The sequence below is a fragment of the Octodon degus genome, unplaced genomic scaffold (genome assembly GCF_000260255.1).
Source record: "Octodon degus isolate 3935 unplaced genomic scaffold, OctDeg1.0 scaffold00124, whole genome shotgun sequence".
Lineage (NCBI taxonomy): Eukaryota > Metazoa > Chordata > Mammalia > Rodentia > Octodontidae > Octodon > Octodon degus.
Genome location: NW_004524700.1, coordinates 7,684,460 through 7,699,975, shown reverse-complemented (window position 1 = coordinate 7,699,975; position 15,516 = coordinate 7,684,460). Strand labels below are relative to the sequence as shown.

Genomic DNA, 15,516 nt, shown 5'->3' with positions numbered 1-15,516 from the left:
AACAGACCAGTACCCAAAAACCTATTAAGGAATGTTTACATTTGCTTATTAAGAACATCAAAAATGAGGAGCAATCCAGATACCCTATAGTGCATGAACAATTAAACTGTAGTGCATTCAGACCATGGAATACTACTCAGCAATCAAAACAGACTGCATTTAGATGAATCTTCAGTGAGATAGGCTGATAGGCAGTACAAAAACAGTTGCACACTACACAATCTCACATAGAAAATATGGAAGACATAAAGCTTGTGCTCTGTGCATAAGATCTGTTGAGCTCCCCATGTGATGTTGGTGGAATGTGGGATGTCATACATTGGAATGGCATTGAGGACTTTGTATCTAGGTCTAGCATGGCATGTGTGTGGAGAATGTGTGCATCCGTGGTGTGCAACTGTAAGTGTGAGGTATGTATGCCTGCCCTTGCTAACTCTGTCCTCCAAAAGTTGAGAATCTTCATAGTTCCTAAAACTTGGTCCAACACCTCAAACTTTCACCTTTCTGGGCACTCACTTCTGGCTCCCCACACTATAATCTTTCTGGAATCCTGCCTTCCTACATGAGCTCCTGTCCGTGTTTCCTTCACAGCCACAAATTCTACCTGGGCTACTCCCCAGCTCACCCACCACCTCCAACTGCCCTGGGATCCCTTGTCCTTGTGCTTCAATCTATTTGTTTCTTACACTTTGCCCAGGGTCCCCATTTCCAAGAAGCCTCAAACCCAGATATATTCGCAGTCTCACACCCAAGGAGCCCTGTACTCTTACTACCACAGATGAGCTTGGCAAGCTTAGATGGAGAAGAAACACACGAGAAGTATTCAGAGCCAGAGGATGTCTCCCCAATACCCGGGGTCTGGTTCCAGGCCACTGCACTTGATAGAGCCTGAGGAGCATCTTCTGGGGACTTTGAGGGCCCTGAAAAAGGCATGGAAGACAGAGAGACCTGGTGAGTCATTTTGTTCCTACATCATGCACCTTTTCAGAAAGTATTTACATGGTGTCTGACATATGTCTGTCAGGTAGAGTAAATATACGTAACTTGTAATCAGGTTCCTGTGGGCACCCCAGTATTTATGTGCAGCTCACATTTCATTACAGTTTTGGTAAGAATGCAGGCCTGTGTAATGACTGTGCACTGTAAGAGGGATGTACATAAAGGATCCTTTGATAATTGTGGGGTCAGTGTGGTGAATGTGGTGGACACACATCTCTGTCTGTGGAGAATTTGTGTCTATGTTTAATGTTCACAACTTGGGAAATTTGAAATATGTTAGTTTTCCTAATTATATGACACAGCTTGTATTTCTGCTGTCCATTCACTCATTTATGAAAGCAATATGTAATAGGCACCTGTTACACTATTCTTCTAGGTGCTCAGAATACTGAGCAAGATAGTATCTCTTCTGAGTGGAACTCCCAATGTGGTATGGGAAGACAGCTATAAAAGATACCAGATTTCACAATTAATAAACCTAGCACCCACTTAAATTTGAGTTTCAGATAAGTCACAAGTAATTTTTAGTATACATATGTCCAGTGGAATATTTAGAACATACTCATGTTTAAAAAAATGATTTAAGGCTCACCTAAAATTTAACTTTATTCTTTGTGTGTTATCTGCTAATTGGAAGAAGGGGGATAAGGGAGGTAAGTCTTTTATTATGCTTTGCACAAAGTAATGTGAGCCTGGCATTTTACATGCTGCATGATGCATAGGGCACAGTGCCACATGAGGGTGGTCCTCACATAGATATTTAGAGATAGTTTAAGATAGATCTGTTTATATGGACCAAATCGATAAACACAAATGCAGGTATGCACACAGACATGGACACACCTATACACACACACACACACACACACACACACACACCTCCAGCATTTAGTATAGGAAAAGATGATGTTCTACACCTGGGTTTTACATGGCATAGCAAAGGGATATATATAAAGGGATGATATGTTGTGTGGAATTTAATACACCAATTTTGGGAAGAGATGTGCACCATTTTCTAAGTCAGAGTGAATATGTGTGTTTGTGTGACTATTTGGTGGAAGGCCCTCAACAAGAGTTGCGTGTACACTGGCCCATGTATTAAGTACACTCAGAACTGGGAATAGAAGTAGGAACATCGCCCTGAGCACTTCGCAGCTGCTGACCACTCCACTCCATTATCACCACAGCTCCTCTCCTAACACACAACTGGACAAAGCATTCTGAGGTAGAGATGTAGGTAGCGGAGAGGAAAAACACTGTCTTCCTGCTTCCCGAGAAATTCCACTCCAGGCCTCCACTTCCAGGCCTCATTCTAAAGTCCTCAAGACCTGGGACCTTCGGGAAGTGGCCAAGTTCTAACTTGGTTAGATCCCACTGACATGAAAACTGTCAGGAAAAGGTGCCCTTGAACCCACACAAGACTACACTCAAGTCAGCTGCACGAAAGAAGCAGTTTATTGACAGCAACTAGCATGTGCCGGGCTGCTCAATGGACCTGAACAGCAGCAATGGCTGGGGAGGCAGGGACTTTATCGAGTGTGCGGGAATGGGGGAAAGGTGAGTAATAAAGGGTCCCTGGCTGGGCCAGGGTGTTCTGAGCACAAAGTATAGAGTCCTTGAAGCAAGCTGAAACAAAGCTATACACATAAGCAGCCAGACTCAGACAGCCAAGGTTAAATCTTTGCAGCACGGTTGTGGATGGCACATCCAGGAACATTGAAAGCTTGTGGGGGAAGGGGCCAACAGCTAGGTGCAGTAACACCCACCAGCTGGATCTCTGTGGTGGGCTTCACTGGCCCCACCTCCTCCACATGACTCGCTCCTTCTGGGGGCAATCTACTTGCTTATATTCACTATGTGCAGTGATCGCACACCCGGGGAAGCGCATTCACATCTCGCGATGTCTTCTGCTTGCCCATGGTCTGTGTATGCCTCCCAATATACCATCCACTCCTTGCCCTTTGTTTTATTCCCTCTGGGAATTTTTAATCCCATGCATTCACAAACTTCAGTAGACCAATTAATCAATGCTTCCTGCTAAAGATGAAACTTCTATGTGTTCAGTGTGGAAATATTCCAAGACAGTCTGATTTCTCAAATTATTATTCAAAAGGTCTTCAGGGTCCTGAGTGACTCATTCCCCTTTCTAAAAATGGAAAACTCGCAGATTACATTAGTATTCTTCACAGCTCCCAATCTGGTGAACCCGAGACAAAATCAAATAAATAGAGTAAGAAAGAACATGGATTTCTTAGTTACTTTTCTAATTGCTGAGACAAAATCCCCAACACCCACAAGTTGAGGGAGGAAAGGTTTATTTGACTCATAGTGTGTAGTGGATTCAGTTCATTGATGTTGGATGGTTTAAAGACAGGGTGGCTTGGCAGAGGGGCATCACAGAGGAGAAACAGTGCATGAAAAAGCAGGGCAAGCGGAAGCAGCAAGCAAGCAACAAGTTATAGCCCTTTCTGTCCCTCCTATCCTATTAAGGGTTGGGCACCCTTAATCCTATGCAAAACAATGCCAAATTGGTAGGCTAATTTATTAATCACACCTCTTTGATCTCAGCCTCACACACTCTAGATCCAGCCACCCCTGAATAGCTACTTCTATGACCCCAGGAGGCTTTGGGTGGGCATCTGACACAAGCCATAGCAATGGGAATTCAGAAAAGCTGCCATCCCTGACCTGTGTAGCTCTGACATCAGTCTGCCAGGAGCCCATGGAGATGCCAGCACCCATGCAGGAGTTCACAGGCCAGCAAGGCTGACTTTCATTTGCCATGGAGAATCTTGACTTCTGTGCCATTAAAACGCCCCTTGGCATGGATCTCACAGGATCAGTTACTATCAGGTCTCTTCCTCTTTATATTGCTTTATATTGCAAATATTCTTCTCATCAATTCTGCCTTCCTAGGGAAGGCTCAGGATAGTCAGTATGCCACACTACAAGACCAGGATGTAGCACGTACCTCCTTGTTTCTCATCAGAATCCTCATTTTCAATATGTTTCCGCTTTTGTCGTCGTTTCATAGTGTCAGCTGGGAAACAGAACCTTGGAAGATACTTAGTGTCCAGCTGCCCCTTTTCCCTCCAGGATGGCCTTCTTGGCACTCATGAAATCCAGTGAGATGATTTAACACATGTAAATGTAGTAAAGTCTCCTAAATGGTTGAAGAGTTCAGACCACTTGGAGAACCAGCAGCCTCGCCGGTTGCCTACTACACTGCAGGGTTGGCTAGGTGCGAAGGTTGGCTTTTCTGACCTCAGTGATGACATCAGAGCACCCTGCGGAATTCAAGCCAGCAAACATTCTACAAGGCAAACACCTTCCTTTCAAGAACAATTGCTTTTTCTCTGTGGAATCTCTATAATGAGGTCAACTCTGGTCTTTCAGTGTGCCAAGAAATATTTTGTTGTTAACATGATTCTAATGAATTTTTTTTCTTTTTTCCTTTGTTTCACCATTTCCTTTCTGTTCTTAAGCAAAACACATGCTCTGTGTTCATTGCTCAGAATAGGACAAAAAAGTAGTTGAAAGTAGCAATGGTTTGCAGAAATTCTTGATTTTAGTTCTAAAATCACAAAATTTATTTCAAAGACATTCTGATACAGAAATATGACACAGCATGATCTTTAGATTACACATTCAGACCCTACTATGTTTTTGAAGAGATATTAAAATTAGGTTGGGGTGAGAGATTTGTGAGCCAAGGGGAGGAGTGACCCTGAAATGTGGCTGGAGACTGGCCACAAATTCCAAGAGGAAACTGTTGCATGATGCATACAAGTAGGATGACAGCCACCAGGCCTGCATGGCTAAGCAGTCATTAACCTGAAACAAAGGAAAAAAGAAAAACAATATTCAGTAGAATCATGTTAACAACAAAACATTTCTTGTCACACTGAAAGGAGTCATGGCAACCAAGCTGACAACATCTAAGCAAATGGATATGCTGCAATAAGCAGTGACCACACCCTTAACCCATCCCAAAAACACAGCCCTTGTGATTTCCAAATAAGAACTAGTGGGGATCCAGACAGGCTGCCAGTAGAATAAAGGTTTAAATTACAAGTTGTGTAGATTTGCTGAAAAGCAACATTTTGCTGACAGGTTAGATGTTCTCTAGCACTAGGATCCTGCATGCCTGAATCATGTGCCCCATCAAATGAGCCCCAGTTTATCTGTCCCTGGGCTAAACAAATGAACATGTGCAGACATGGCAGGTTAAGAAGAAGCCTAGACCCACAGAAAAGCCAGCATGATCTCTGCCCTTCTATTGAGACAGACCTCTTTTTAGATTTTTAAAAGACTCCACAGTGTTTCAGCTTTTCTTTGGGGAGTATGATCTGATACATTCATGTGAAAAATTCTCTGCTGCTATGGCAAAGCTCAGACATGGAAGGTATCACACAAACCAGGGAGAAAGTGGATGGTCATATAACAGTGAGGAAGAGAAACATATGCTACCTTGATTCATTTCCTTTCTGAAGTAAATAGTGCTAGAAGGAGGAAGGAACCAAGGATTGAAATTTACACTATGGACTCATCTTGCAGCTGTATGGCCAGAATGACTTCCCCCAGTGCTTCCATCTGCTATCCTCTGCCTTCCTCCAGCCACAGAGTGTCAACATCCAAATTCCTCATGACCTCAGAGGTGTCCAGGGAAAGTGCCCAGCGGGCAAATACAACTGCTCAGGAATGGTATTCTCCATCCTGAAGCTGCAGTCTGTAAACACTGATTATCACGGGTCAAAGAGTAAGATGAGAGGAACAAACTAAAGGCAATGGAAGGAAACTTAATCTTACTTTATGTTCTGAATTGTTAGAGTTTTGGAGGAGGTTTCTTTCTTTTTTTGTTTGGTTGGGGGGTTGTCTTTTTGAGGCAGCTTTCCCTATGCCATTCAGGTTGACCTTAAGCTCACTCTGTAGCCCAGACTAGTCTTGAATTCACAACAATCCTTCTACCTAGCCTCCCAAATGATGAGATTATAAATGTGTGCCACCATACCTGGCTGAACTGCTAGACTTTTGCAAAAAGGTACTAAAATATAATTTGTGTAGAGAAAAGTATATACATAATGAGAAAAAGAGGAACCTTTCCACCTCTAGGAAATTGACAACAGTCATGAAACAGAAGATACCAAAATATACCCCTACACATATCAAATAGGTTAAAAGCAATTCTCTAAAACTCTATATCATATATATAAACCTGGAAAATCATGCAAAATTGACCTACTCAAAAGGCACAAACTACCCACAACTCACTGAATATGTAACACAATGAATAGCCCTATAATTATGAAAAAAATGAAATTTCTAATTGTTAAGTTTCCAAATAGAAAGTATCCATGACTTCATGACTCCACTGGAGCATTACAATAAACACATAAAAAAGAATTAATACCAAGTCTACGAAACCTTGATAAGAAATTGATTCTTTTTTCAACCTTGTCTTGGTTCTCTTTCCATTTGCAAGGATCTGTCCTTCTACTTTGTATTTGCTGTTTTATTTACAGTTTAGTTTTCTCATATAAAAGAAACAACATGCTATATATGTTTGTGTGTCTAATTTACTTCATTTAACTTTATGGTTATTACTCACTTAACAAGGTGACTCAAGCTCATCTTCTTTATCACAGAGCAGTACTCCTTTATGTGCAGCAAATACCTCCTTTACTGTAATCATTCATCCATTGACAGATATGTAGGCTATTTGAAAGATTTTGCTAGTATAAACTGTGCTGCTATAAGCATAGGTATGTATATATCACTACAATATGATGTCTTTAACCCTCTCAGGAAGATACCTAAAAGGAAAATAACTGGATCAAAAGGAATCTGTAGCTTTAGTTTTTGGTGAATCTTCCTATTGTTTTACATACGGATTGTACAAGTTTACTTTCCAACAAAGTAGGAGGGTTCCTCTCTCCCTTCAGCCTTGCCACTCTTTGTTATTATTTATTTTATTGATGATAACTATTATTTTGTAGTAAGCAGTATTCAATTTCCATTTTCCTAATGGTCAGTGATGTTGAATGTGTTTTTCATTTTGTGTGTATTTATTAGCAATTTGTACTTCTTCTGAGAAATGTCTATTCATTTAACTGCTCACCCTACCTGGTGTATTCATTTTATTGGACATTTGGGCATTTTTACCTTAATTTTTTTCTTTCTAGGATACCCTTCAGAGTTTTTTGGAGTGAAGGGTAGGTAGTTATGAATTTTTTCATATGCTCTTTATCATTAAAATATATTATTTCTCTGTCAGTTTTGAAATATGGGCTTGCAGGAGAAGTTAGTGAGCGTTGGCTGGAAGTGGTTGAACCACCTCACTTCCAGCTCTCTGGAACTTTTGGATTTGTGTTGAAAAGTCTACTGTAATTCTCATGGGTTTTCTTTTATAAGTGATTTGGTGCTTTTCTCTAACAGTATTTAGGATTCTGTTCTTGTGTCAGACTTCTAGGCTTATAACTGTATTGTGTCAGAGAAGGCCATGGAGAGGCAGCATTTGAGAACTTTACAAGCCCATAGGCTACAAAGCTAGGTGGAGAAAGTCACACCTTACTGGAATCCAAGATGGCAGCTTCTGGAAAGAAGCCACTCATTCAAAAACACAGAGGAATTCTTTTTTCATTTTCATCATCAGTTTTGGGTGCTCAGGTGTTTTTGTTCTTTTTTGGTAGCTAATTTTTTTCTCTTTTTCCCCCTTTATTTTTTCTTTTTCTTTTCTTTTTTATTTTTTTGTTGTTGTTCTCTGTTGTTTTCTTTCTTCTTTTTCTCATTTTTGTTATTGTATCTAATTGTACTAATTTCTTTTTACTCCTTAATATGACACATTATCTTACTTTTCTTCTCATCATTCCTTTGCTTAATTTTTCAGGTTTTACTTCTTTCACTCTCTTATTACCTATCCCCTCTATGTTTGTAGTGTATTAATCTTTGTAGTGCTATTGCTGTTTAATACTTTTTATTAGTAGTAAGGGTATAATTATTGCATTTAGTAGACATTTACCCTGTGTCAACACTTGATTTGTTTTAGTCTTTATTATTATATGACTTTTTTCTATGATTATTGGTGGTACATTATTAGTTCTTATAGTATATCAATACTGTTTATATTTGAAGCTATTACTGTTGCTCTAGTCAGGGTGGCAGAGGTGTTACTATTAATTGGTTTTCTCTGTATGCTAGTATCTGGATTGCTTTTGTGTCATTTACAATAATGTGTGTGTTCTCAGAAAACTGGATCCTGGACCAATTACACTGCAGACTCCCCTCCCAAGTTAATGGGTATTTTTAGCTCTCAGTATAGAGGCAAAAACCATGGTTAAACACACCCCAAGAGAATTACAGAAAAATACACACTAACTAAAAAGTTCTCCATAGTATGCAGGACAAAGTCTTTTACCATTCCACTTATAAGACATTCTTGAAATAATAAAATTATAGAAATCATGATTGGTTAGTGGTTACAGCCATTAAGGAATTACTTAATGGAATAAAGTAGGCATAGATGTAGATAGCAACCCCATGGATCCATTTGGTTATGGAACTGTACTGTATCTGAACTGAATCAATGTTAATTTCCTGCTTTTGATAGTCTTCTAGTTTCAGGGCCAGGAAGATAGCTCATTGGCCTAAGCGCCTGCCTGGCAAGCACAAGGTCCCAAGTTTGATCACTGGTACTGCAAAAACAAACAACAACAACAAAAATCTGGTGAAATAGTCTTCTAGTTTTATAACATCATTTTCAGACAACTTGGTAAACATTATACAGTATATTTCAGTATTGTTGTTTACAACTTCATGTGAATTATAATGATCTAAAAATTAAAAGTTCAACTTAAAACAACTTTGCTTTAAAAAAAAAAAAAGTAGGGATAGTTGTTTAGAGGTATACTTCAGTTTTTAATGAGAACATCATCTTGTTTCTCCTCCAGAGAAAATTTTTCTTAGCTCGTGTGCAAGTCTACATGGAAGACACAGGACAGTAGACAAGTTAACACTGAAGAAGACTTCATAACCTATGTCTGCCACTAAGTCCAAAGTGAAAAGTTAACTTTGGGAAAAAGAAATCATAACTTAAACTAGAATGAACATTGAAGTACTGTTTGAAGTACTAGTCAGCCATAAAGAAAGATAAATTTGAGTCATGTGTAAGAAAGTGGGTGGATCTTGAGGCCACAATGCTAACTGAAACAAATCAGACAGTAGGGTTAAATATCACGTGGTTTCCCTTAAATGAGAAGCACATAGTACAAGTAATTTAAAGAGCAACAAACAAGAGAGTGGACAACAGAGATCGGCTTTGTGGAGACAGGAAATGGACAAGTAAGGAAAGTGATTGGGAGGGGACTAGAAATATTCATGATATGATCTGTATATGTACCAATTTCCCAAGATGAACATAATCATTATGTATCACAAACACATGCTAATAATAAAACATGTGTCTCAGTGGCTAAAACAAAAGGTTCCTGCCCACTGTGGGCTAGATGGAAGTTCTACTCCATCTTGTTTTTTTTTTAATTTTATTTATGTGTGTGTGTGTGTGTGTGGCCAGCTCCGCCCACCAGGGGGCGGGGCTGGCTGGCATGTGGTGCTAGGGGATTGAACCGTGGTCCCTGTGCTTTGCTAAGCTTGTTCTAAGTAGGTGCTTTAGACCACTGAGCCATCTCTCCAGCCCTCTACTCCATCTTATCCTTGCTTCAACACCCATGCTGACAAAACCGAGTGGAATTGATTGTTAGACATCTTCCCAGAAAGACAAGAAATTTGGGGCATCTCCCACTGTTATTAAATGTGTAGACCCAGAAGTCACACACCGGACATCCACCCAAAAACCATTAACACAAAATAAATTCAACCGACTCTACACTCACAAAACTAGGGCTAGAAATTACATCATTTAGATCACAGCTCAGAACTTTTTCCACTGTGCTGCATTAGGACTTCCACATGACCACAATATAGTTGGTTTGTGCACCATTTACTTTTTTGCTACTTCTTTTATGATAGATTCAGGATGAAAGATTTAGAAGTCCGTAAAACTCCTGTCTTAAACTGAAAAGCAAATGGAAAATAATTTCAGTTCCTTTTGAAATGTCTGACCCAGTAAATATTAGAGATCTGGGAGCTTTTATATTCTGAATACAGGGAATAAAAAGGAAGTAATTTTTCTATGACTTCAAAAAACAGGAAAAAATCCCTTGACTCCAACTTTGCTGTTTCCCTTATCTTGTTGACACTGCAGGTCTTTGAGTAATAGTGGTGGTGGCAGCTACAGAGTTTTAGCTCAGATAAATATACATATATATATAATAGCACACAGATCCTCATAGTATGGCAAATGCTTTAGCACATCCCTATTTGCTCATAAGTCTGTGCAAAGTAACAAATGGTTCTGAAACACTTATTCCAAGTGGTTTTGCTCTTATTACTTCTAAGATAACTTGGCTGGCAAATATTTGCTCTATGATGGAAAAGAAAGCACATATGGGAGAATGATTTAAGCACTAGGATATGCTGCTTATTTTATTTCTGCAGATACACTATGCATCTGCTACACAAGAGCCAATCTTCTGTCCTTCCCCAAATTATGTACAAATGACCATGCCATTCCCTTCCTTTAATCCATCCTTTCCAGACTTAATTTTTACAGACTATTATTCCTCTGTTCAAATCCTAAGTAGCTTCTTAAGAAGGTCTAAAATACACAAACACTGAAATTCCTTCAGGATGGAGTCCCTGTTGTGTTTTCCAGGCTGCAGTATAGCATTCATCCCTTAACTCCTACTTTGCTCCAACTGTCTTCTTCAGTGGTCAGGCCATTGCTCAAGGCCCTTTTAATTGTACAATTTTTTGAAATATAATTTGTTTTGAAATTCAACTGAAATCTCACTTTTTTGTAAGAGCCAGATAACCCACTAAGTGTGGCTCACACATTCCCTTGCCATGTTGGTTGTTCCTTTGTGATAACTGTTTTCATATTTTGACCAAGGCATATGAATCTTTAGAAGATAGAGACTACTATTCTTCTCTAGATTCACAGTTTGTAACATTTAGTTTTTTGTTTTGTTTTTAATGTATTTAGTACAGAGTCTATAGGGTCTCATTACACAGATTGGACTCATAGTCACAGATTGGATTCTCTTGTTTTTAGCCTCCCAAGTGATGGAATTACAGGCACACGTCACTACACCTGGTCTCAATCAAAATCTCAGTGTACCCTGGAAGCAGGGCCAGCACGGCAAGTTGGGGATCCAACCCCAGTCCTTGTGTCTGCCTAAGCAGGTGTTTGTAGCATTTATTTTAAGATCCCCTACACACCACTTGCCCCTTTAGCTTATCTATTGAAATCAGTGGGTCTTCCTTTATCTTTCTTCTTTTTTATCCCCAAACCAAACAATATCCAAGTTATTCCCTTTTTCCCCACACCTGTATGTAACTGTCATTTTTGCATTTACCTGGAAAAGGAGGGAATTTCCACATCTGTCACCATAACCATGTATTTGAAACAAAATCAGAGCCCTATTTGTCTAGTGTAATCAACCCAAATTTTGATCTCCATCAAAAAATTTTATATGGAAATTTAAGCCATAAAGTCAGCACTTTGAATAACAAATCTTCAGAGATTTCACGTACTTTTGTAAGAAATGCTTGTCATAAGTTAAACCACTATCAGCCAGCATCTCAACAAGGATGAAGAATTATGAATTTCAGAATAGGGTATATGTAGGGAAAAAAAGCAAGAAAAATGGTATTTGGTAAAGAGGTGGATGCTGAAGAGGGCAGTGAGGAAATATCAAAAATAAATAAATATTCAATTTCTTCATGTTATGGTTCAGATTTTTTAAAAGCTCCTCAAAATTCTGATGTTTTAAGAGGTGGAGGTTTTAGAACAAGGATCATTGGGTGGGGGCATCATGCTTCACAATGGGTGAATCCACGGGCAGGTCACTGGGTGTGACCTGAAAGGGCATATCTTCACCCTGTTATTTCCATCTCATTGATGGTGAGTAACTCAAATTTCTTCTTTCCCTAAGAAGGATGCAACCACAAATTTTATAAACCTAAAACTGGAATTTGTACATACAGTCAAATTGGACTGACTCACTGTTGAAGCCTGAAAATATTTGACACCTGATGAATTATTGTCAAATAATATTTGTAGCACCCAATACCATGAGATGTGCTCAAAGGAAAATTCTCAAGTACACAGTTGTAGTCTCAGTTCTACAAAAGCCCACAGTCTAAAGGAGACATATGCAGTACACAGAAAAGGCAAAAGCAAAATGGCAGACACACATTGCAATGGGTGAGTTGCAGATCCTTCCAATCCTCTTACCGTCATTACCCCTCAGAAGTGTGGCCTAGCCCTGGTGACCGAGGTGAAGCAAAAGCCAGGGACAACTCAGAAGCTGCTGAAATACTCAGCATTGGGAAGGAAGATGATAATTGTGAAGCACAAGCCCAATCCCATTCTACCTTTGAGTTTCCTTCACAGTGTTTCCACCAACTAGATATCCGGTCCGTAAAAAATTTTCAAACATCTTCACAGGCTTGGAATTCATCATTTTCTAAAGAAAACTCTATCTTTCAGCAGCAATAAGAGAAAATTCTTCCTTGTAAGCACAAATCTACTTCCTCCTATCCCATTGTTTGTAGTTGTGTCCTTTTCTTGCCACACAGAACAAATCTCCTTCTCTTTTTTATAAGACAGAACATTTGAAGACGGTTCTCTTCAGTCACTTAGGTCCTTTCATCAGACATACAGTCCTATCTAGATTAACCTTCTTTAGTCATCTAACTTTCTTCTTAGTCTGTCCTAGTTATATTCGTCTTAATTTACCTTCTAAATGGAACTAACCACAAAGCCCGACCAAAGCAAATTAACTTTCTCCATTAGAGATATTTTACCTAAAACTGAATTTTTAATAACTATATCACATTGACCACCGGCCTCGATGTGGCCGCACCGACGCGGCGGTGAAGGCGCCCAGGAGGCGCCAGTGGATGCAGCCGGGCGGCGGCAGAGGAACCAAAACAGCCTCACGGTGCCCTCATCTGTGAATGCTTCAACATGCCCATGGGTTTCAGCTTCCTGTCCATGACTACCGGTGCCGAGGTCGCGCTTGACCCCCCAGTGGGCATCTTTGTGCACCAGAGTAAGCTGCGCATGGAGGGTTTGCCGAACCTGAAGGAGGGTGAGGCAGTGGCATTCACCTTTAAAAAGTCTGCGAAGGCCTGGGATCCATCGGAGTCAGTGGACCTGGTGTGGTGTTCTGTACTGGGAGTGACAGGCGGCCCAAGGGGAAGAACATGCAGAAGCGCAGATCCAAAGGAGACAGGTGCTATAACTGTGGTGGTGTAGACCACCATGCCAAGGAATGCAAGCTGCCACCCCAGCCTAAGACATGCCACTTCTGCCAAAGCATTAACCATATGATGGCCTCACGTCCACTGAAGGCCCAGCAGGCTCCCAGCACCCAGGGAAAGCCAGCTTACTTTCAGGAGAAAGAAGAAAAGATCAACAGCCCTGCCCTGCTTCCAGAGGCCCAAAATTGATCACAGTGGGTGGAGGAATATTCTTTGCTATCAGGAAGTTTCGAGGAGCAGGCATCAATCAGCAGAGTGGAGAAAGTGGGGATAGGGTGGGGTGGGGTAGCTGGCACTGCCATGTATCTCAGGCCGGGGTTCCCAGCCACCACCCTGTCTTCCCTCAGTCGGGGGAAGGGAGGAGACAAAGGAACTCCAACCATGTTCTAGCCAAGTAAAAGTGGGGGCTCTGGGGGAACCACCTTAAACCTGCGTGCTTTATCTGAGGCTTTACCCCCAAAAGAATAGGGAAGTTGTTTACCTTTTAAAGAAGGATATGTAATATTTCACTTGCTAGGGTGAAATAATTACACATGAGACCAGACTGATGGACCAAATCCACAAGCTACTACATTATATGAGAAGGAATCTCAGGAGCAACACGGGGGGGTTTTAGTATCTCTTTCCCTCATAACCCAATCTTGGGATGTGGTGCTGGGAACTATTCAGGCAATGGATTGTGGTGACAGAGAAAAAGGGTGGTTGGGAGAACAGCTGCAGACCTGCTGCTCCTAACTCACTTTTGGGGCCCTTTGGGAGCCAATGTGATTTTATTTATTTGCTCCTTTGGATAACTGCACCTTGGGTCCCACTTTCTCCAGGATGCTAACTGCACTGTGTGCAAATGACATACCTTGTAAATTTAACATTTTCTTTTCATAATATAAATATTTTGGCTTTGTATATTTTAATCTAAGGCCCTCAGTCCTGCACTGTGTTCTCAGGTACAGGAACAATCTCATGGATAAGTCAGCAGCAGCTCCAGGTCTGCACAGCAGGAGTACTACTTGTCTTCATCACTATGGAGAGCAAACATTTGCAGTGCATATCCTATCAAGTGAACTATCTCAGTTCTGCCGATTAGAGTTGAATCTTCTGCCATAGTACCCTTTTGAAATCCCCTCCATGTTAAAAATGTTTGATAGGAGACTAGCTTTTAAAGGGATTGCCCCATGACTTGAACACTGACTGGAAGACTGGAAATTAGTCTAAATAGAAAAGGTGGTCCAGAGAAGTTAGGAGAGGCTGGGCCAAGTAAAAGGCCCAGAAAAGAAGTCAAGGTTAGGTGATGTGATGATTGTTGTCTAATCCTAGGGGTATGAGGCTTGCTTTACATATCTAGGTTAGATAAGCCTAGCTTAACAATGCACAACAGGGTATGTGTGTGTGTTTGTGTATGTGTGTTTGTATTTTTAAAAAGTGAGTTGGTAAGGCTGAGTTTTAAGACCGATACCCTTGTGCCCATTCTGTGTTGGGCAGGAATGGCTATATGAAGAACCAAGGACTAAAAACATGAACCATTCAACATTCTTGCTTCCAGAGAGACCCATAAAAGAGGGCCTTGGTGGCCCCAGGAGCCAGTGTCCTGCCCTGATGCAGTAGTGATGAATAGTGTCATGATAGCTAAAAAAGAAAAGGGGGGGTTGTTTACATGCTGTGAGATCACTGCAGACCTGCCTCACTGTGTTGAGATGGGACAGATGCAATAGAACGCATTGGCTAGTGTGTGTCTGCTTCTGGTTTCATGTTTCCCCCAAATGCTGCCCCTCTCTTAATTACTGTATTTGTATGGGCTTTGTAGGACTTTTGCTGAGTCTCTGAACTGGTGATTGCTAAGTGGCCTAATTTGTGTAAATACTTGTTGGTCTTTTCTCCATGTTCTTTTGGGGTTTTATTGTTTACAAAATTCTTGGGGGGTGGGGGTCAGGGGAGATGGCTCAGTAGAATAAGCACTTTCCCCTGGCAAGCACAAGGGCCTGAATTCAATCCTCAGTTCTGCAAAAAAAAAAAAAAAACATTTTTGAAAGTTGTGCTTTCCAATTCTTTTCGTATTGAGAGAAAAATAGCCAAAGCGTCTTTGACTGAAGGTTCTGAATGAGGCGAAAGGATCTGAAAAATAAGTTGGAGGAGGCT

At 40.7% G+C, this 15,516-nt stretch overlaps 1 protein-coding gene and 1 pseudogene across 1 annotated transcript in view; one reads left to right on the top strand and one right to left on the bottom strand.

Annotated features, from left to right (window-relative positions):
* Fam170a (family with sequence similarity 170 member A) overlaps positions 1-4,212 on the bottom strand; it is a 15,452-nt gene extending 11,240 nt beyond the window's left edge. The window contains exons 1-2 of the mRNA XM_023700570.1: positions 3,971-4,212; positions 771-920 (exon numbers count right to left, since the gene is read on the bottom strand). Coding sequence (XP_023556338.1) covers positions 771-920; positions 3,971-4,031 — 211 coding nt within the window. The 5' untranslated portion in view covers positions 4,032-4,212. The remainder of the gene's footprint in view (positions 1-770; positions 921-3,970) is intronic.
* Positions 4,167-13,572, top strand: LOC101585640 (annotated as a pseudogene).
* The last annotated feature ends 1,944 nt before the right edge of the window (positions 13,573-15,516 follow it).